The sequence below is a fragment of the Schistocerca gregaria genome, chromosome 4, assembly GCF_023897955.1.
Source record: "Schistocerca gregaria isolate iqSchGreg1 chromosome 4, iqSchGreg1.2, whole genome shotgun sequence".
Lineage (NCBI taxonomy): Eukaryota > Metazoa > Arthropoda > Insecta > Orthoptera > Acrididae > Schistocerca > Schistocerca gregaria.
This window is the reverse complement of record NC_064923.1, coordinates 757,497,600-757,518,729: the sequence shown is the minus strand read 5'-3', so window position 1 is coordinate 757,518,729 and position 21,130 is coordinate 757,497,600. Positions and strand designations below refer to the sequence as shown.

General features: G+C 46.3%; 1 protein-coding gene across 2 annotated transcripts in view; it reads right to left on the bottom strand.

Annotated features, from left to right (window-relative positions):
• LOC126266718 (titin homolog) overlaps positions 1–21,130 on the bottom strand; it is a 1,013,152-nt gene that overhangs the window by 878,724 nt on the left and 113,298 nt on the right. For both annotated transcript variants that reach the window (XM_049971188.1, XM_049971189.1), the window contains exon 11: positions 5,265–5,437. In XM_049971188.1, coding sequence (XP_049827145.1) covers positions 5,265–5,437 — 173 coding nt within the window. The remainder of the gene's footprint in view (positions 1–5,264; positions 5,438–21,130) is intronic.

Here is a 21,130-nt window from a genome sequence, read left to right as displayed (position 1 = left end):
AAAGACTGCACGCGGCTGCCGCCCAAGACAGAGATACTGTTCATTAGACCGAGCAGGATCGTACAACCACGTCTCGTACACTACGTCAGGGAAATGTCTCACTTCCAGCAACACGAGCACCACAGGCAGCACCACGATGTCTGGAGCACCACGGACTGCCAGCAAGGCGGCCACCGCTGGAGCTACATCTACATCTACATTCCTCGTTTATAATCCGCAAGCCACCCAACGGTGTGTGGCGGAGGGCGCTTTACGTGCCACTGTCATTACCTACCTTTCCTGTTCCAGTCGCGCATGGCTCGCGGGAAGAACGACTGCCGGAAAGCCTCCATGCGCGCTCAAATCTCTCTAATTTTACATTCGTGACCTCCTCGGTAGGTATCATTAGAGTCATGCGGAAGCAGCGAGAGGCTGTGGTGCTCTCAACGGCGACACTGTGCACAGGAATGGCACAGCGGTGTCTTTTCACACGAGTCCTGGTTCTGCACACAGTATTGTAGTGGACGTATCAGTGTTTGGAGACAACGAGGAGAGAGTGTGGCGAGACTGCATCCGTCACCGTCACACGGTCCAGCATTTAGTATGATGCTTTGTGGTGCCACTGGGTGTACAACACCATCATCTATGGTGATTGTAGTCGGCTATTTTTACAGCAGACATCACATTTCTGAAATGCTACGGCCGATGGGTGTGCCCTACCTCCGAGTGCTCCATTACGATATCGTTCAACAAGATATAGCACGACCTGTGCTGTTCTGACGTGCCTCGGTACATACCGTGTTACGCTCTTGTCCTGGCAGGCACGATCTGCAGAACTCCCACCGGCTGAAAATATCCGATGGTGGGTTGCCAAGGGAATGCCCCACAACCATTCGCCAGCGACTACGATTGAGGAATGGCGAAGAGTTGAAGCAGCCAGCTATGGCGTAACCGCATATGTCATCCAAGCCCAATTGGACTCTGTATGGTTGGAGCCATGTTTGTTGCAAGATGTGCAATATGTATACACCCACATCACCTACAAATTTAATTGTAGATTCTTTCTACTAGACTGTACCCGCACAATAAGTAAACTTTCACTGTTTTATACTTTTCCTGTCGTTGTACTTTTACTGGTCAGCTCTGCATTATCGTATAACACCAACGTATATGTGATGCTGAGCGCACCGGAGGAGTTAACAGATTCAAAATTGCTCATCTGCCTCGATTTACATTCTACAATTGTTTCTATATATGCAATGCAGGTACCCAGCAGAGAGAGTAATAAAATGTGGAGGACCGTATCCGCCCATACACAGGCTGAGAAGAAGGTGCAACAGCGCTCCACACTAGGGCATCGGGGTGCCGGCATTCGGGGTAATAAAAGGACGTAACAGCCTAGAAGGCGAGCTCAGCGCCCAGTGCAGCATAATGTGACGCCCTCCCCACACAGTGTCCCCATTGTTGAGGCGCCGGGTTCTGTTTAGCTGGCACGATAATTGCCTGTAAGTGGGGGACAACAAGGTGACGTTTGCTGAAGCCGCCTCTCCGGTCTTGCTATAGCTACCACGAGCCACTTACGCCATACGACGTGCTTCTTCTCCGTCTTCCAATTCGACACTGCCATATGACTCATAGATTTGCACTCCAGTGAGACGACGCGTCATTGTGCAGTGCTCATGGCGTGCGATTATCCATGGAAGAGTCTAGTAACGGTCTGCTAACGGTATTCCATAAATTTAGAAGACGACACAGGTGCCAACCACGCAATGAAATTTGGTACCTCCTCATAAGTCTTACACACTGCGTTGGCAAGAAATTCTCAGTTTACTTACTAAATCTGTTCTAACCAAAGATTCTTTTTTATTCTTTTTCATGTACTTATCATTTCTAATACTCTGACGAATTTCTTGTTTATTGCTTATTGCTCCTTTTCATTAACACTAATTTCGGATGGTCAAACATTAATTAGACTTAGGCGCTAGTGATCGCTTCGCTGTGTGCTTGTATGCCTAGCACCGATTACATTTATAAAAATACACTCCTGGAAATGGAAAAAAGAACACATTGACACCGATGTGTCAGACCCACCATACTTGCTCCGGACACTGCGAGAGGGCTGTACAAGCAATGATCACACGCACGGCACAGCGGACACACCAGGAACCGCGGTGTTGGCCGTCGAATGGCGCTAGCTGCGCAGCATTTGTGCATCGCCGCCGTCAGTGTCAGCCAGTTTGCCGTGGCATACGGAGCTCCAACGCAGTCTTTAACACTGGTAGCATGCCGCGACAGCGTGGACGTGAACCGTATGTGCAGTTGACGGACTTTGAGCGAGGGCGTATAGTGGGCATGCGGGAGGCCGGGTGGACGTACCGCCGAATTGCTCAACACGTGGGGCGTGAGGTCTCCACAGTACATCGATGTTGTCGCCAGTGGTCGGCGGAAGGTGCACGTGCCCGTCGACCTGGGACCGGACCGCAGCGACGCACGGATGCACGCCAAGACCGTAGGATCCTACGCAGTGCCGTAGGGGACCTCACCGCCACTTCCCAGCAAATTAGGGACACTGTTGCTCCTGGGGTATCGGCGAGGACCATTCGCAACCGTCTCCATGAAGCTGGGCTACGGTCCCGCACACCGTTAGGCCGTCTTCCGCTCACGCCCCAACATCGTGCAGCCCGCCTCCAGTGGTGTCGCGACAGGCGTGAATGGAGGGACGAATGGAGACGTGTCGTCTTCAGCGATGAGAGTCGCTTCTGCCTTGGTGCCAATGATGGTCGTATACGTGTTTGGCGCCGTGCAGGTGAGCGCCACAATCAGGACTGCATACGACCGAGGCACACAGGGCCAACAACCGGCATCATGGTGTGGGGAGCGATCTCCTACACTGGCCGTACACCTCTGGTGATCGTCGAGGGGATACTGAATAGTGCACGGTACATCCAAACCGTCATCGAACCCATCGTTCTACCATTCCTAGACCGGCAAGGGAACTTGCTGTTCCAACAGGAAAATGCACGTCCGCATGTATCCCGTGCCACCCAACGTGCTCTAGAAGGTGTAAGTCAACTACCCTGGCCAGCAAGATCTCCGGATCTGTCCCCCATTGAGCATGTTTGGGACTGGATGAAGTGTCGTCTCACGCGGTCTGCACGTCCAGCACGAACGCTGGTCCAACTGAGGCGCCAGGTGGAAATGGCATGGTAAGCCGTTCCACAGGACTACATCCAGCATCTCTACGATCGTCTCCATGGGAGAATAGCAGCCTGCATTGCTGCGAAAGGTGGATATACACTGTACTAGTGCCGACATTGTTCATGCTCTGTTGCCTGTGTCTATGTGCCTGTGGTTCTGTCAGTGTGATCATGTGTGATCATATGATAATACACTACCTGACGCAAAAAATGAAGCACACAAAAGACATGGTCAGATGTTAATGCAACTTGGTACACTTACATCGATCGGCGGGTATGTAAATGATTACTTGTAGTTCTCTGTTACAGGTTGAAAGACCACCCGAATGCATTAGTGTTGTTCCCGTTCAGTGTTGTTACCAGGGTTGGTACTAGACATAAGAGACGTAAACAGCATCTCATGTTGAGTGATCACTGTGAGGGATATAGAGGTGTCACGTACTCGCGTTATCAGCACCTGACATAGTTTGATAGGAGCCTCATTGCCGGTCTCCATCTGGCCTGCTGGTCGAATGGTGCGATATCCAAAATGTGAGGCATTCCGATGCGGGAGTGACCTGTCGCTGAACTGCATGGGAGCACCGTATTGTGCACTACTCACATCGTAGCCCTTTCACATCAGCGCCTGCCGTCCGAGAACAAGTAATGGGCTCCCTGCAACGTTCTGTGTGGTTCCACACCGCTGTCAGGAGGCCAGCAGCAACCGGACTAGGGAATTACTGTCCCATGCCATGACATACCATGGAATGCCATTAACACCACAGCAAAAACTGTTACTGCTTACAAATGGCGTCGTACTCTATTCAGCGATGAGTCGGGTTCTGCACAACCCAGTAGAGAATGGCCGTGAGTTCGGGAGTCGTCCCATTCTTTCAATGTTCTGCAGAGACACAAGGGTGTTACTGGTGCGTTCATGGTGTGGGGAAATTTTTGCCGATAGTTCAAAGCTGGTAGTGACTGAGGGAACAGTGGTACGTCATGGACATCCAGCGTCTTACATGTGATACCTCGCACGCGACAGAACCGTACTGCCATTTTTCAACATGACAAAGCTCGTCCACACAGGGCAGGTGTCGCTATTAACTGCCCGCGTTATACTTTGGTACTCCAGTAACCAGCCAATTCTCCACATCTGTCCACAGCAGAATATGTGTCAGACGTCAATTCTGCTCCACTGCCAGTCTGTAGGACATCACGGACCAGTAGCAACAGTTAAGTGTCTCCAACAATGTACTAGGGCTTTATGAAACTCTTCCAAACAGAGCCAGCGCATTCATCCACGTCAGAGGGGGTTCACCGTGAGGCCGATAAGTGGGCTCACAGTGCCAAGTGAGGATCGTACAAACATACCGCCGTTAGAGTCTCGTACAGATTCCCGTATGGAGGACATAGTGATAGACATCCCTGGGGTTGTTAAGCAGCTGAATGGGTTGAAAATAAATAAATCGCCAGGTCCTGATGGGATTCCAATTCGGTTTTACAGAGAGTCTACTGCATTGGCTCCTTACTTAGCTTGAATTTATCGCGAATCTCTTGCCCAACGTAAAGTCCCGAGCGACTGGAAAAAAGCGCAGATGACGCCTGTATATAAGGACGGATCCTCAAAATTACAGACCAATATCGTTAACATCGGTTTGTTGCAGGATTCTCGAACATATTCTCAGTTCGAATATAATGAATTTCCTTCAGACAGACAAGTTGGTGTCCATGTATCAGCAGCGCTTTAGAAAGCATAGCTCCTGCGAAACGCAACTCGCCCTTTTTTCACATGACATCTTGCGTACCATGGATGAAGGGTATCAGACGGACGCCATATTCCTCCCGAGCGGTGAAGTTCCATCTAGTTTCCTCCTCCGCTTCTGTCAGCTTCACATTTTCTTTGTGAAGCAGTGTACTTTGTCATACACTGTGTTTATGCGTTCGCTATCGGAGGTGGAAATGAGACATAGAAACCCTTTGGATTTTATTGAGAGACAATCTAACGAGCGGAAGGATTGCTCAGAGGCGATAAGTGGCGCAGTTGTGTTTGGGAATGAAGTGATGCCGGAGGTTAGACTGGCGCTGAGTTGCAGGGCCGGCGACACTCACCTTGAGCGTGAAGAAGGCGCGGTCGCAGCCGTAGACGTTGCGCGCCAGCACGCAGTAGGTGCCGGCGTCTGAGGGCCGCGCGCGCTTGAGCGTCAGGCGCACGTAGTCGTCGCTCGTCTCCTTGAGGCTGCGTGCGCTGTGCGTGACGTCGCGGAGACCGTGCGACCACGTCACTGCAACAGCACAGGCGTCCACGCTCAGCACAAAACTCCCTGCGGCCAGGCAAAACCTGCTGTCCAGACAGTCGGAGGCGTTGTATTTTCACACCGAAACATCTCACACAAAACACTGATTCGAGTAACGAAAGAGGGGAAGAGCCATTTATTTGCCAATGGATAATATTTAACTATGAATTGTAATGATGTATTTTGACGATTTACAAGGAGAAATGAACCCAGCGCCACTGACGCGCCTAATCAACTATACACTAATTCGACGTGCACCTAAAAACATCGATATTAAAGACAGACTCTGAAGACACTTGGTTATTACGAAAAACAAGCGTGCAACCCATCGTTCCACTGCCGGACGATATCACTCTCTTTTTATCTCCTCTATAATACGGACGCAACATTACATACGCGTCAAAAATGGTTCAAATGGCTCTGAACACTATGGGACTTAACGTCTGAGGTCATCAGTCCGCTAGAACTTAGAACTACTTAAACATAACTAACCTAAAGACATCACACACATTCGAACCTGCGACGGTAGTGGTCGCTCGGTTCCAGACTGTAACGCCTACAACCGCTCGGCTACACCGGCCGTCACATACGCGTCGTAATAAGATTTGTAATTTGTTTAAATCTATTGAAAAATACCGTTACTTTGTTGTATGTGAGACTAGTATGTGTGAAAAACACAGAGTGGTTAATGAACGGACATTTCTACGCGATTTCTAAACTTTTCAAACCACTCAAGCTCTGTCATTGTTACTGACGTAAGTGTTAACATGTTAGCCCGGCCGGTGTGGCCGAACGGTTCCAGGCGCTTCAGTCTGGAACCGCACGACCGTTGCGGTCGCAGGTTCGAATCCTGCCTTGGGCATGGATGTGTGTGATGTCCTTAGGTTAGTTAGGTTTAACTAGTTCTAAGTTCTAGGCGACTGATGACCTCAGAAGTTAAGTCCCATAGTGCTCAGAGCCATTTGAAAAAAATTGTTAACATGTTATATGTACGTTAAGTCCAAGTTGTTAATTATGGTGTCAATTACTCTAAATTTGTGTTTGTTTAATCATTTAGTTTCTATATGCCAAGTTTTTTTTACAGAACCAACAGTGTGCGACGTTAACATATTACTTATATTCCCCCCCCCCCCCCCCTCTTGTAATATTCTTCAAACTCAGTTTTAAACTGGCCCTTAGGTACATTTTCAGTGCGAGTGACGTCCGGAAATTTCTTAGCAAACTTTACTTCTCCAACCGCAAATCGCTAGCACAAAGCTTCACTGTTCCAGAATGGTACGTGGCACTTTCTAAACGGGACAGGGATCCATGAAAGTATATGTTGCTCCCCCTTCTCAATCTGGTGCTTAATAATAATAATAATAATAATAATATTTCAAAAAATGTTCAAATGTGTGTGAAATCATATGGGACTTAACTGCTTATGTCATCAGTCCCTAAGCTTACACATTACTTAACCTAAATGACACACACCCATGACCGAGGGAGAACTCGAACCTCCGCCGGGACCAGCCGCACAGTCCAGGACTGCAGCGCCTGAGACCGCTCGGTTAATCCCGCGCGGCAATAATATTTCCTTACATCAGAAGTCTTTGGTAAGCGTAGAAGGTCGAAAGTTACTAACCCGAAGGAGAAGTCAGGTTAATACCGCGTAGCACCGCCTCTGTCATGCATAATGGTCTAACACTGAAGTGCACAGAAGTCCACGACTTTCCTACGGTTATTCCATGTCCAGCTAAAGTCAGTGATTATCACGCGCCGCAGAGCTACCGAGATACGAGGATGTTGATTGCTTCATTTCACCCGGTCTTACAATTAGTCCCAGATATTTTCTATGCCATTAAACTCTGGTGATTTATGGGCGACTGGATGTCTGAACTGACCGTCAGACTAGAAAAGCGTGCATGCAGTCCTGTAACCACAGGTGAGCCGCGCGGTGTAGCCGCGTGGTCTTGGGCGTCTTGTCACGGTCAGGGCGGCTCGCCCCGTCGGAGGTTCGAGTCCTCCCTCGGGCATGGGTGTGTGTGTGTGTCCACCTTAGCATAAGTTAAATTAAGCAGTGTGTAAGCTTAGGGACTGATGACCTTAGCAGTTTGCTCTCATAAGGCTTTACCATAAATTTCCAATTTTCAAAACACAGCTGTAGTCACCCTAGAATACTGGTTCAAATGTTTCTGAGCACTATGGGACTTAACATCTGAGGTCATCAGTCCCCTAGACTTATAGAACTACTTAAAGCAAACTAACCTAAGGACATCACACACATCCATGCCCGAGGCAGGATTCGAACCTGCGACCGTAGCAGTCGTGCGGTTCCGGAATAAAGGGCCTAGAACCGTTCGGCCACAGCGGCCGGCCTGGAATACTGGACTGCCCACAGCGTACTCATGATGATATTGAAGATAAACCAACATCTGCCGAACGAGCTCATTGAAATATCAGCGGTGAGTTGGAGGTGTAGGAATAAGCCATGGCACGAGAAAAAAGCCCAAAACATCAAAGGAATACCTCCCATCTGAAAATTTTCGACAAATTACCAGATGAAATAAAATATCTCACAGACACCAGTAACAGCTTCAAAAATAAATTCAAATCATATCTCCTTGACAACTCCTTCTATACCATAGGAGCCGGACAAAGTGGCCGCGCGGTTCTAGGAGCTACAGTCTAGAACCGAGCGACCGCTACGATCGCAGGTTCGAATGCTGCCTCGGGCATCGATGTGTGTGATGTCCGTAGGTTAGTTAGGTTTAATTAGTTCTAAGTTATAGGCGACTGATGACATCAGAAGTTAAGTCGCATAGTGCTCTGGAATAGGAATAAATAAATCTATAAATATAGTGTATACATTTCGTGCCATTTAAGGTAATGGGGTAAATAATAAAAATATTAATCCTTAACTCTGTATTGTAAAATCTTGTTTCATATGTGCATTTCTTCTGCACTTAGCACGTTCCGCATCATAACGGCTACCGTACCGTGCGATTGATCAATGGAACACGCAACCAACTAACTAACCAAATTGTCTACACACTAAAAAAGACAGAGTTGCGACTCGTTGGACATCAGTTGCTACCTCGAATCAGCTTCTGCCTTGCTTCCTCGTTGCTCGGTCCGCTGAAGACGTGAAGCTTAATGTGGCGCTGTGAGCTATGGTCCTTTACAAGCTACCCACTCCAAACGTGCATTGCAGTGCCTAGTGAAACAAAACGGAAGAGGGGGGGAGCGGGGACCTTTATTTAAGGCATCATACTGACCTAGAGGGAGAAGAAGGGGAGAAGGGGCATGGTGATCTCCTCTTACATGATTATCTGAGCAAGAACCGGCACAGCAGAGGGTGGCTGGCAAGAAGGGCGGGCTTATCTTGACACGTGACACGTATCAGGTTGCATACCAACCTTGCATCTACTCCACTACTCATCACCACCCACTATCACATTTTCTTCTGTGTTTATTTTTAAATCGCACTTGTCATACTCTTCAGATATATTCCTCACCATATAACAATCGTCTTCACTATCTCTGGCCGTTACTACCCACTAATCAGCGAGGAGGACAAAGTGTAATTTTTCGTCACCCACTGACATGCCCTCTCGACTACATTTACTTCCCCTCGGCGTTGGTATTTGTTGCAGATAAATTGTGAGCAATAGAGGAGTCAATAGACAACCCTTTCGAATCTTCTTACTCATTCGGAACTATTGCGATAAAATATTATCGGCTCCAACTGAACTGGTGCACTCACAATATAAGGCTCTAATTGCACTAATGTAGAGAACTAAGACATCATTATTCGTCATGGTCAGTTATAACTTATTCAATGAGAACGTAACACTCGCCTTTCCTAGGTGCACAAACGTTAAATGGACTGTTCGCTCTTTCTTCCTCAGTACATCTTTCTGTTATGATAATGGAGCGTCACTGTTGTTCACAAGTACGACGCACTGTTCCTTGGGCATCCGTGCATGTCCGAAGCATCAGGCGCTGCGGTGGCTACAGTCGTTATGAAGGGCATGAAGCGTGTTCGCAATTCCGAATACGGACGACCGTCAGCTGTATAATGGAGTGACTACAGTGAAAATTTGCGCCCGGTTGGGACTCAGACCCGCATTTCGCGCTTATCGCGTAGCGTTGCCTTACAATAAGGCTATCCGAACACAAACTCGCAGCCAGACACAAACTTCCCCATGTCGCCAACCACTGCTGGTACGGCTCAAATATTCTTTGTCGTCATTCCGATATACTGCTAATGGTTGTCCATATTTGCAACTGTGAATGCATTTCAAACATCTTTCTGTTAGTTGTTTAAATAAGGATATACCATATACTCGACACTTACCACTCTTGAACTCGTTTCACCCTTCTGGTCATAGAAATTTTAGGAGCCTGAGTAACATAATTACTTCACTCGTGCTGGTACTCATCCAAGTTTTCATCAAATGTTATTTTTGCTCTAACCTGCCCGCAAAGTGGCATCACTGAAGCAATTGTGTTACCTACGTCACTGACGACAGATGCAACTTACACTGCAGTGAAGTGGGACATAACCCAACAACTGTATCGGTATTATTATATCTGTCTCTTGATATGGCACCAACTGTTTGCGCTTCATAATAGAGAGCTGAACTCCGATATTGAAATACCACAAATAAAATCTTGACAGTCCTAAGCGGAATACAACGTCTTTCAGTAGTTGGGTGTGGACTTACTCTACAATATGTAAGTGCAATACATTATAGATCTCCGGAAAATGACTCTTTGGTGATGGATGGTGACGTACCATGTTTGGCGGATAGTAATTTCACGTGGACAGCTCTCCTTCCCAATTCAAATTACGTCCACCGGAATTTCGGATCGGGAGTTTGACAATAATGAATTCGCAATGCTGCAGGTAATCATTACTGATATGTCGAGAACGAAATTCTGTGTGCCTACTACCTTTCTCCCGGAATCATGACCTAAAATATGTCAACTGATTTATAGAAACAACGAAATCACGTAAACAAGGGTGACTTGGGCATGATTCTAGCTTGGCAGCTGCTGAGTGTGCATCCTGCATCAGTTGTTCAGAAGCTGCTGAGCTACCAGCACATCCGAAGGTCATACACAGTACTGTGGACCGCACCATAAGACGTCCTCAATTAACCAAGAGGATAAAGATCGCACTGGTTAGTCGTTTTAGAAAATAGAGCGTCCCGTGTTATTTAAATTTATGGGCTTCCGATTCTATGTCGTTAGCAAATACAGGGTGACACACGGGAGACGGACGGTTTCGAACCGCGTAGTACTGAGGGCGCGGTGGTGGGAGGTGGTCGTGGTGGGGATAGCTGTGATCCACGCAAGGCGCCATTCCATTTACTCAGTCACTGTGCAGCAGTGCGACTGGCAACGTCGAGTGTTTGTCTATGGCAGTTTCGTGGAAAGTGGTGAGTCTATTATTGCTACGCAGCGATTGTTTCGTGCGCGTTTTAATGTCGGTCGACATGGAGCTGTTCCGAGCTGTAACACAATCCTCAGATGGGGGGACAACTTCAGATCAACTGCAAACATACTGGATAAGAAGCATCCTGGCCCGAGATGCAGAGTAATGACACCAGAAAATGTTGAAAGGGTAAGGCAAGCGGCAGTCACAAGTCCAGGACGGTCAGCTAGACGTCATGCTAGTGAGTTAAGAATGAATCGTGAATCGGGTAGACGAATTTTGCATAGAGAATTGAAATTCCATCCCTACAAAACGCTCATTGTCCAACAACTTAAGGAAACTGATTGTGCTGTACGAGAAGACTTCGCTTACAGAATTCAAGTGATTTTGGGATCGAATGGAAATGAAATTTTATTGATGAGCAATGAAGCTCATTTTCATTTAAACGGGACCGTGAATAAGCAAAACCTACGTTACTGGGCTCCAGAGCATCCACACCTTATCCACCAGCGTCCTCTACACTCAGAAAAAGTAACAGTCTGGCGTGCTCTTGGCTCTGTTGGCATTATTGGACCTTATTTTATTTTTTTATTTTTAAGAGAACGGGGCCACAGTTACTGTTAATTCGGTTGGTTACATTCGTATGCTTGAAACATTCTTGAAACCAGAACTAAGAAGACGACGAATACCTTTAAAACGCTTTTGGTTCCAGCAGGATGGGGCAACATCGCACACTGCAAACACTTCAATGACAATTCTTAGACGCATGTTTCCTGGCTGGTTTTGGTAATGTTCCTTGGCCTCCCGACTTGTCAGTATGTGACTTTTTTCTGTGGGGGTACCTTAAGAACTGTGTCTATAACCACAAACCACGAAATTTGGACGAGTGGAAGGAAGCAATCATTCAGGAAATTGCTGCCATCCCTGTAGAGATTTTAGCCCGTATGATGGAGGATTTTGGGAAGAGACTTGAGTCCTGCATTCGAAATGATGGACATCACCTTGACGACGTTACTCTTCACAAAAAACTTTGTTACCTAAAATGGCAAATAATGAGCTTTAATTTTGTGTAAATAAACATCCATTAATTTTAAAGTTGGCTGAGCATTATTTCATTACAAACCGTCCGTTTCCTGTGTGTCACCCTGTACAACTAGCTGTCTGTATGAGAGTCTACAAACACTGGTACATTTCAGGCAAGCTGACGCCACATGTTTCCTCCATAACATATGAAATTAACTTTAAATTTACAGCTAAAACTAACCCTTAGTAATTGATAAGTAAGTATAGTAACGCTTTCGAGAAAGAGATTCTCGTTAGATACATCTTTAACATTAGTTCACATTTTGCTTGTGTATAGGGAAGCAAGGAATTACATGGAACGTACATGCTCCTGGTACAGTTACGACAGACTGTTGATAACCACTGTCAAAAAGGGAGTATTGTATGCACTGTGAAAGGCAAAGCAAGAGAGAGAGAAAAGCTAGGAGATAGAGAGAATGTACTGCATAAGGCGAACTTCAGGCTTTCAGTTAGCTCCCAACGATTGTCGCTACTTTGCCATCGTAGTTATCTGTACACGATTAAGTGCAATGCTCGACAAAAATAAATATCCCATCATACATTCAAGAGCAATATCAAAACACGTCGGTCACAATCAAATTTAGTGTAGGTAACCTTATCACCAACAAAGGAAAACGAAATTTTCCTGATAAGTATTTATCGGCCCTCTTCAAATGTACTGCCACTATTCTTGGAGAAGACACGGTTCATTCAAATATGTACTCCACAAGACATTATTCTCCCCATCATCTAAACCCGTAACACTTAAGCATGAGAAAAAATGAATGAAAATTGGATTACAAAGTATGTGTGGTGCATTTTGACAGTAATAGGCCAGAGTATAAGTCACATATTATACACATTCTAGAACGTTTAAATTCAGGAAGGAATATCGTGAGTATGAGCCACGACACACCAGACATAAGTATGGAATACAATTATTTTAATCACTGCCAAAAAGGATAAAAATTAAGCCATACGATGCTAATAGCAATAAAATGAACGCTTTTCCTTGCGCCAACGTACATTCCGAAAAGTTGATTTTTGGGGGGTAACCTAATCATTTTCCACATCGAGGAACCGTATGAAAGGGGCATCTGTGTTGTTCTCGCGGAGAGTGTTCATCAGAGACAAGGGAGTCGTCAGGAGTGGCCCAGGGAAGTGTGACAGGAGCGCTGTTGTTCTCTGTGTACATAAATGATTTCGCGGGCAGGGTGGGCAGCAGTGTGCGGTTGTTTGCTTTCGATGCCGTGGTGTACGGTAAGTTGTCGAAGCTGAGTGACTGTAGGAAGATACAAGACAATTTAGACAAAATTTCTAGTTCGTGCGATGATGATTGACAGCTAGCTCTAAATGTGCAAAATGTAAGGTAATGCGCATGAGTAGGAAGAGTAAAGCTGTAACGTTCGGTTACAGTGTTACCAGCATCCTGCTTGGCACAGCCAGGTCGTTTGAATATCTGGGGCCGCGCGGGATTAGCCGAGCGGTCTTAGGCGCTGCAGTCGTAGACAGTGCGACAGGTCCCGGCGGAGGTTCGAGTCCTCTCTCGGGCATGGGTGTGTGTGTTTATCCTTCGGAAAACTTGAGTAAAGTAGTGTGTAAGCTTAGGGACTGATGACCTTAGCAGTTAAGTCCCATAATACACTCCTGGAAATTGAAATAAGAACACCGTGAATTCATTGTCCCAGGAAGGGGAAACTTTATTGACACATTCCTGGGGTCAGATACATCACATGATCACACTGACAGAACCACAGGCACATAGACACAGGCAACAGAGCATGCACAATGTCGGGCCTAGTACAGTGTATATCCACCTTTCGCAGCAATGCAGGGTGCTTTTCTCCCATGGAGACGATCGTAGAGATGCTGGATGTAGTCCTGTGGAACGGCTAGCCATCCCATTTCCACCTGGCGCCTCAGTTGGACCAGCGCTCGTGCTGGACGTGCAGACCGCGTGAGACGACGCTTCATCCAGTCCCAAACATGCTCAATGGGGAACAGATCCGGAGATCTTGCTGGCCAGGGTAGTTGACTAACACCTTCTAGAGCACGTTGGGTGGCACGGGATACATGCGGACGTGCATTGTCCTGTTGCAAAAGCAAGTTCCCTTGCCGGTCTAGGAATGGTAGAACGATGGGTTCGATGACGGTTTGGATGTACCGTGCACTATTCAGTGTCCCCTCGACGATCACCAGAGGTGTACGGCCAGTGTAGGAGATCGCTCCCCACACCATGATGCCGGGTGTTGGCCCTGTGTGCCTCGGTCGTATGCAGTCCTGATTGTGGCGCTCACCTGCACGGTGCCAAACACGCATACGACCATCATTGGCGCCAAGGCAGAAGCGACTCTCATCGCTGAAGACGACACGTCTCCATTCGTCCCTCCATTCACGCCTGTCGCGACACCACTGGAGGCGGGCTGCACGATGTTGGGGCGTGAGCGGAAGACGGCCTAACGGTGTGCGGGACCGTAGCCCAGCTTCATGCAGACGGTTGCGAATGGTCCTCGCCGATACCCCAGGAGCAACAGTGTCCCTAATTTGCTGGGAAGTGGCGGTGCGGTCCCATACGGCACTGCGTAGGATCCTACGGTCTTGGCGTGCATCCGTGCGTCGCTGCGGTCCGGTCCCAGGTCGACGGGCACGTGCACCTTCCACCGACCACTGGCGACAACATCGATGTACTGTGGAGACCTCACGCCCCACGTGTTGAGCAATTCGGCGGTACGTCCACCCGGCCTCCCGCATGCCCACTATACGCCCTCGCTCAAAGTCCGTCAACTGCACATAAGGTTCACGTCCACGCTGTCGCGGCCTGCTACCAGTGTTAAAGACTTCGATGGAGCTCCGTATGCCACGGCAAACTTGCTGACACTGACGGCGGCGGTGCACAAACGCTGCGCAGCTAGCGCCATTCGACGGCCAACACCGCGGTTCCTGGTGTGTCCGCTGTGCCGTGCGTGTGATCATTGCTTGTACAGCCCTCTCGCAGTGTCCGGAGCAAGTATGGTGGGTCTGACACACCGGTGTCAATGTGTTCTTTTTTCCATTTCCAGGAGTGTATTTCACACACATTTGAACATTTTGAATATCTGGGCGTAACTGCAAAACGATATCAAATGGAACGTGCATGTGAAAACTGTGTTAGTGAAGGCGTCGGATTATTGGGAGAATTTTAGAAAAGAGTGGTTCACTTGTAAAGGAGAGCACATATAGGATGCTGGTGCGACCTACTCTTGAGCACTGCTCGAGCGTTTGGGATCCACACAAGGTCCGATTAAATGAATACATCTACATCTACATCTACATCCGTACTCCGCAAGCCACCTGACGGTGTGTGGCGGAGGGTACCCTGAGTACCTCTATCGGTTCTCCCTTCTATTCCAGTCTCGTATTGTACGTGGAAAGAAGGATTGTCGGTATGCTTCTGTGTGGGCTCTAATCTCTCTGATTTTATCCTCATGGTCTCTTCGCGAGATATACGTAGGAGGGAGCAATATACTGCTTGACTCTTCGGTGAAGGTATGTTCTCGAAACTTTAACAAAAGCCCGTACCGAGCTACTGAGCGTCTCTCCTGCAGAGTCTTCCACTGGAGTTTATCTATCATCTCCGTAACGCCTTCGCAATTAGTAAATGATCCTGTAACAAAGCGCGCTGCTCTCCGTTGGATCTTCTCTATCTCTTCTATCAACCCTACCTGGTGCGGATCCCACACTGCTGAGCAGTATTCAAGCATTGGGCGAACAAGCGTACTGTAACCTACGAAGCAATTCGGAGACGGGCTGCTACTTTTGTTACCGGTAGGTTCGAACAACGCGTAAGTGTTGCGGAGAAGTTTCGGGTACTTAAATGGTAATGCCTGGAGGGAAGGCGACATTCTTTTCGAGAAAAACTATTTAGAAAATCTATAGAACTGGCATTTGAAGTTGACTGCCAAACGAGTCTACTGCCGCCAACGTACGGTGTGCGTTATAGACCGTGAAGATAAGACATGAGAAATTAGGGCTCATACGGAGGCCTATAGCCAGTCGTTTTTCCATCGCTGTGTTTCAGATTCGAACAGGAAAGGAAATGAGTAGTAGTGGTACAGCGTACCCTCTTCCACGCAACGTACGATTTCTTGTAAAATATTTGTGCAGATGTAGATGTAGAATGAGTACTAGGTTATTCCGACCGAAGTCTGCAGTTGACTGCTACTTCCTTCTATTGCCGAGAACATTTATATTCTAGTCTCTAAGTAATTTCTTTGCTCTTAAGCAGCGCTGTGTAAAGTAAAATGACAACCCATGACAGGTGGGAAAGACCGTGTAAAGAAGAATGCCTACTCATTCCAGGCATATAGGACGTAGTTATAACTTTAGGAGCTATGAAAGAGGAGCTTAGAAAGAACTTTGCAACGTCTGAGACCCAGTTATTTTTCCTTATAATGGCCGTTATTTATAATATCTCTACATCGCCAACAGTATCATGAAAATTCAAGCCATTAGCGCTGGCGTTTGTGCCGTATGGCAGTCCATAACGGGACAGGGCAAGCAACTTACATTCCTAAGCGCCTACTAATATCCAGTCGTCACATACAGACTGAGATTTCGATGCTGCAGGGTTATTTTCTAGCGCGCTGTAGACTACAACATACACCGACCAGCTGACGAAATGGTATCCAAAAAGCTTTCCGTTATTGCTAATATCGTTCGTAACCATCGCACATTAATTGCTGTAGACGACAAACGTGTTAGCCCTTCTTGCCAGGAATCCTTGGCTACGCTGAACTATTGTTCTTAAGGCCGTACTTCGTTTTAGTGATATCAGATTTTGCTTAACTTTGATTTCGGAATAAGATAAAGGCAGAGAGAGAAAGAGGGAGAAAGAGCAAAATGTATGTTTTTTTGATTTAGACATGGAAAAGACGAAACAGCAGTGCTTGGAATGTGTAGGGAACGGACAGAGCCATCTGTCGGTAGCTGCCAACATTGCGTTGTCCTGACATCTGGCAAGCGGCGGGCCAACTACATTGCGCCCTACTGGCTGCAGCACAGACTGGCGCGTAATATGATTTACAAGTTCAGTCACTGCCCGTCTCATTCTGAACGCTGCAAGTCGGTACATACGTACCGCAGAATGTTCTTACAGCAGTTTGCTGCTGCAACACTAACTATTTTTCAATGAGCAGTCAGTGTGAAGAAGTCAGGGAGAGAAAAAGAAATGCCAAACATCCCATCAGAATAATATTATACAACAAATTTGCTGGAAAAGTATTTTAGACGTTTCGTGACAACATAATATAAACAATAAAGAGACCTTCAGAAAAATAACTGAACCGAAAAGCCTGCCGCCAAATTTGTAATAATGCAAATCTGTGCAAGTGTAAATTTGCATAAATATTGAATTGGTGATTTAAGGCCCTCTTGTCCGGAATATGTCCTCTGCGTCATGACCACTGTTCAGCCTCTGCCGGGACGTGTGGCACCCGTACAATGGAGAATGCTGAAGTAAATTTCAAATCGTTGGAAAAAAATTCTCTTGATGTACATATACTTTCCCCGTTTTTTAATGATTCGCTTCGTCAAAAGTTCAGATTAATGTAAAGTTTTATTTCAGATTAGGATTAATTTTTCCGAAAACATGAAACACAATTGGATTGTTCGAGTGGTTACAATTATCATACTGATATTCGTTTCTTGTGGAGATTTGATTGTGCAGTACCTGACTTGACATTCTGCAGCTTTCTCTTGCAGTTTTGTAGGAAACGAGTTTAACGCAAAATACTTTTACGTAAGCCTCACACATGTTCAGACATGTGAGAACTATGTGAGAGATATGGCAATGATATATGAGAACCATTGACACTATTCAGTAGTTAACTATTTCTGAAACTTCGCACCAGTCTATTCAGTAGTTGACTATTTTTGAAACTTCGCACCAATCCATTCAGTACTGTACTATTTTTGGAACTTTGCACCAACCTGATGTGAATTTTTGGACGTGCTACTTTCTTCAGACGTACTCTCGGGCGGTGCGAACTGTCAGAATGGTGGTTTAAAGGAACAGAAATAATTTCGCAGCGACGGACCAGCTAATTATACAACTTGGAAGCATTTCAGCCGGGGCTTTGCGGTCAGCAGGCCATTGCTTTGCAAAGAATCTTAGTTAATAGCGACGCTTGTGGCGACGTGCCATGTTGGTAAAAGTTTCAATTTACTGTGTTTTCTAAAGTCTTGAAAGTGCAAAGCAGCAGCTTTTACGTGCTTTTCCACTAATTATCGTCTGGGGGTTGGCGACTTTTATCCACAAGGTGACGTGTCGTTCGCGCCTTTTGTAAACCATTAGTATATCGAAAGAAGTCTTATTTTCCGTCTGTCGATTGCTGTATGTACTATTTTATACTTCCCGGTGCCGGATAGTGTCACCCATCTTCAGGTTCTTTCTCGTAGTTACAGAGTAACAAGTCTTACCAGAATTATCGTTTTACTGTCATGTACAACATACCGCTAATACACGTCGTTTTATTTTCTCTGCTAGGCTTCCGCACAATAAATCAAATGAATTTATGCACACTGCTATACAATGCAGATCAAATATAATACGAGTTCCTTCTGTTAATATGTCTGCCATTCCATGGAAGATCAATTTGCCCCGCGACCGCTACGGTCGCAGGTTCGAATCTTGCCTCGGGCATGGATGTGTGTGATGTCCTTAGGTCAGTTAGGTTTAAGTAGTTGTAAGTTACAGGGGACTGATGACCTCACAAGTTAAGTCCCATAGTGCTCAGAGCCATTTGAACCATTTCAAGATCAATTTGACAGTAAACTGCGAAAAACATACAGTTATTACTTTTTTTCTGTTTTACGAATCTATAACCTGATGATGGTCCAATAAACTAAATCATGATTCGTAAACAAACAGAAAAGAAGAAAATAACAGTTTGCTTGCTTTTCGTACTGAAGGATTAATCTACGTAATGTGACAAGAGAAGATGAAAATGTGTGACTGTTACCGCTGGTTTCAATCGCGGGGGGTGGGGGTGGGGGGGGGGGGTATGTCTCATCAGTCAATCAGTCATTTGACTGATCCGACGGGGCCACTAACTGCCGGCAGCGGTGGCCGAGCGGTTCTAGGCGTTTCAGTCCGGAACCGTGCGAATGCTACGGTCGCAGGTTCGAATCATGCCTCGGGCATGGATGTGTGTGAGATGTCCTTAGGTTAATTAGGTTTAAGTAGTTTTAGGTTCTAGGGGACTGATGACCTCAGATGTTAAGTCCCATAGGGCTCAGAGCCATTTGAACCTCCACTAAGTTCTCTCCTGTGAGGATGTCTTCATGTTAGAATGGCACTTGCACACAGCTGCGTCAGTTATCTGTTGGATGTATTCAGGTCTCTGCGTTCCCATACTTCTACATCTACATCTACATCCATACTCCGAAAGCCACCTGACGGTGAGTGGCGGAGGGTACTTTGAGTACCTCTATCGGTTCTTCCTTCTATTCCAGTCTCGTATTGTTCGTGGAAAGAAAGATTGCCGGTATGCCTCTGTGTGGGCTCTAATCTCTCTGATTTTATCCTCATGGTCTCTTCGTAAAATATACGTAGTATGGAGCAAAATACTGCTTGACTCCTCGGTGAAGGTGTGTTCTCGAAACTTCAACAAACGCCCGTACCGAGCTACTGAGCGTCTCTCTTGCAGAGTCTTCCACTGGAGTTTACCTATCATCTCCGCAACGCTTTCGCGATTACTAAATGATCCTGTAACGAAGCGCGCTGCTCTCCATTGGATCTTCTTCATCTCCTCTATCAACCCCACCTGGTACGAATCCCACACCGGTGAGCCGTATTCAAGCAGTGGGCGAACAAGTGTACTGTAACCTACTTCCTTTGTTTTCTGACTGCATTTCCTTAGGAGTCTTCCAATGAACCTCAGCGTGGCATCTGCTTTACCGTCGATTAATTTTATACGGTCATTCCATTTTACATCGCCCCTAACGCCTACTCCCACATAATTTATGGAATTAACTGCTTCCAGTTGCTGACCTGTCATAGTTGAGCTAAATGATAAAGGATCTTTCTTTCTATATATTCGCAGAACATTAGACTTGTCTACATTGAGATTAAATTGCCATTCCCTGCACCATGCGTCAATTCGTTGCAGATCCTCCTGCATTTCAGTACAATTTTCCATTGTCACAACCTCTCGATATACTACAGCATCATCCGAAAAAAGCCTGAGTGAACTTCCGATGTTATCCACAAGGTCATTTATATTTGCCCTCTGCAGCTCCTTTTGGTATGATGCAACTGATTTCCCGTTGCCTGAGCACATGTCCTCTCATCCTGTCCCTACCTGCTGTCAATGTCTTCCAAATATTTCTCTCTTATCGTATCAGCCCACCACGTCTCAAACGCTTCGATTTTCTTCTTGCTCCGGTTCCCCACAGTCCATTATTCACTTTCATACAATGCTGCGCTCCAGGCACACATTCGCAGGAATTTGTTACTCAGATTACGACCAGTCTTTGAAAAAAGTAGATTTCTTTTGGCCAGAAATGCCCTCTTTGTCTGTGATTATCTGGTTTTTATTTCTTCCTGCTTCATTCGTCATCTTTATTTTACTTTGAAGGCAGCACAGCTCCTCATTGAGTCTACTTCATGGTCCCCAATGTTGATGTCAGCTTTATCACTAATCTCGTTTTCGCTACTACTCATTACTTCGCTTTCTTCCGTTTAATCTCAGTCGGTATTCTTTGTTCATTCGTTCAGAATGTCCTGTAATTCTTCCTCACTTTCACCCAAAATACCAAACTCATCACTGAATCTTATCGTCGATATTCTTTCTCCACGAATTTTAATTCTATTCCTGAACCTATCTTTTACTTGCGTTATTACTTCCTCGATGCACAAACGGAACAGTATGAGAGAAAGGCTGCATCTCTGTCTTACACCCTTTTAATCTGAACACTTCTTTCTTATAGTTCCACTCTTATTGCTCGATCTTGATTCTTACACAACATGCATTACTTGTGTTTGTCTACAGTCTGCGTCATTTTTCTGAGAATTCCGAACACCTTGCACTATTTTACATCGTAGAACACTTTTCTAAGCCGACAAATCTTATGAAGGTATCTTTCTTCCAATATCGTGCGCAACGTCAGAACCGTCTCTCTGGGGCATTTACCTTTTCAACGAACAAATTGATCATCAC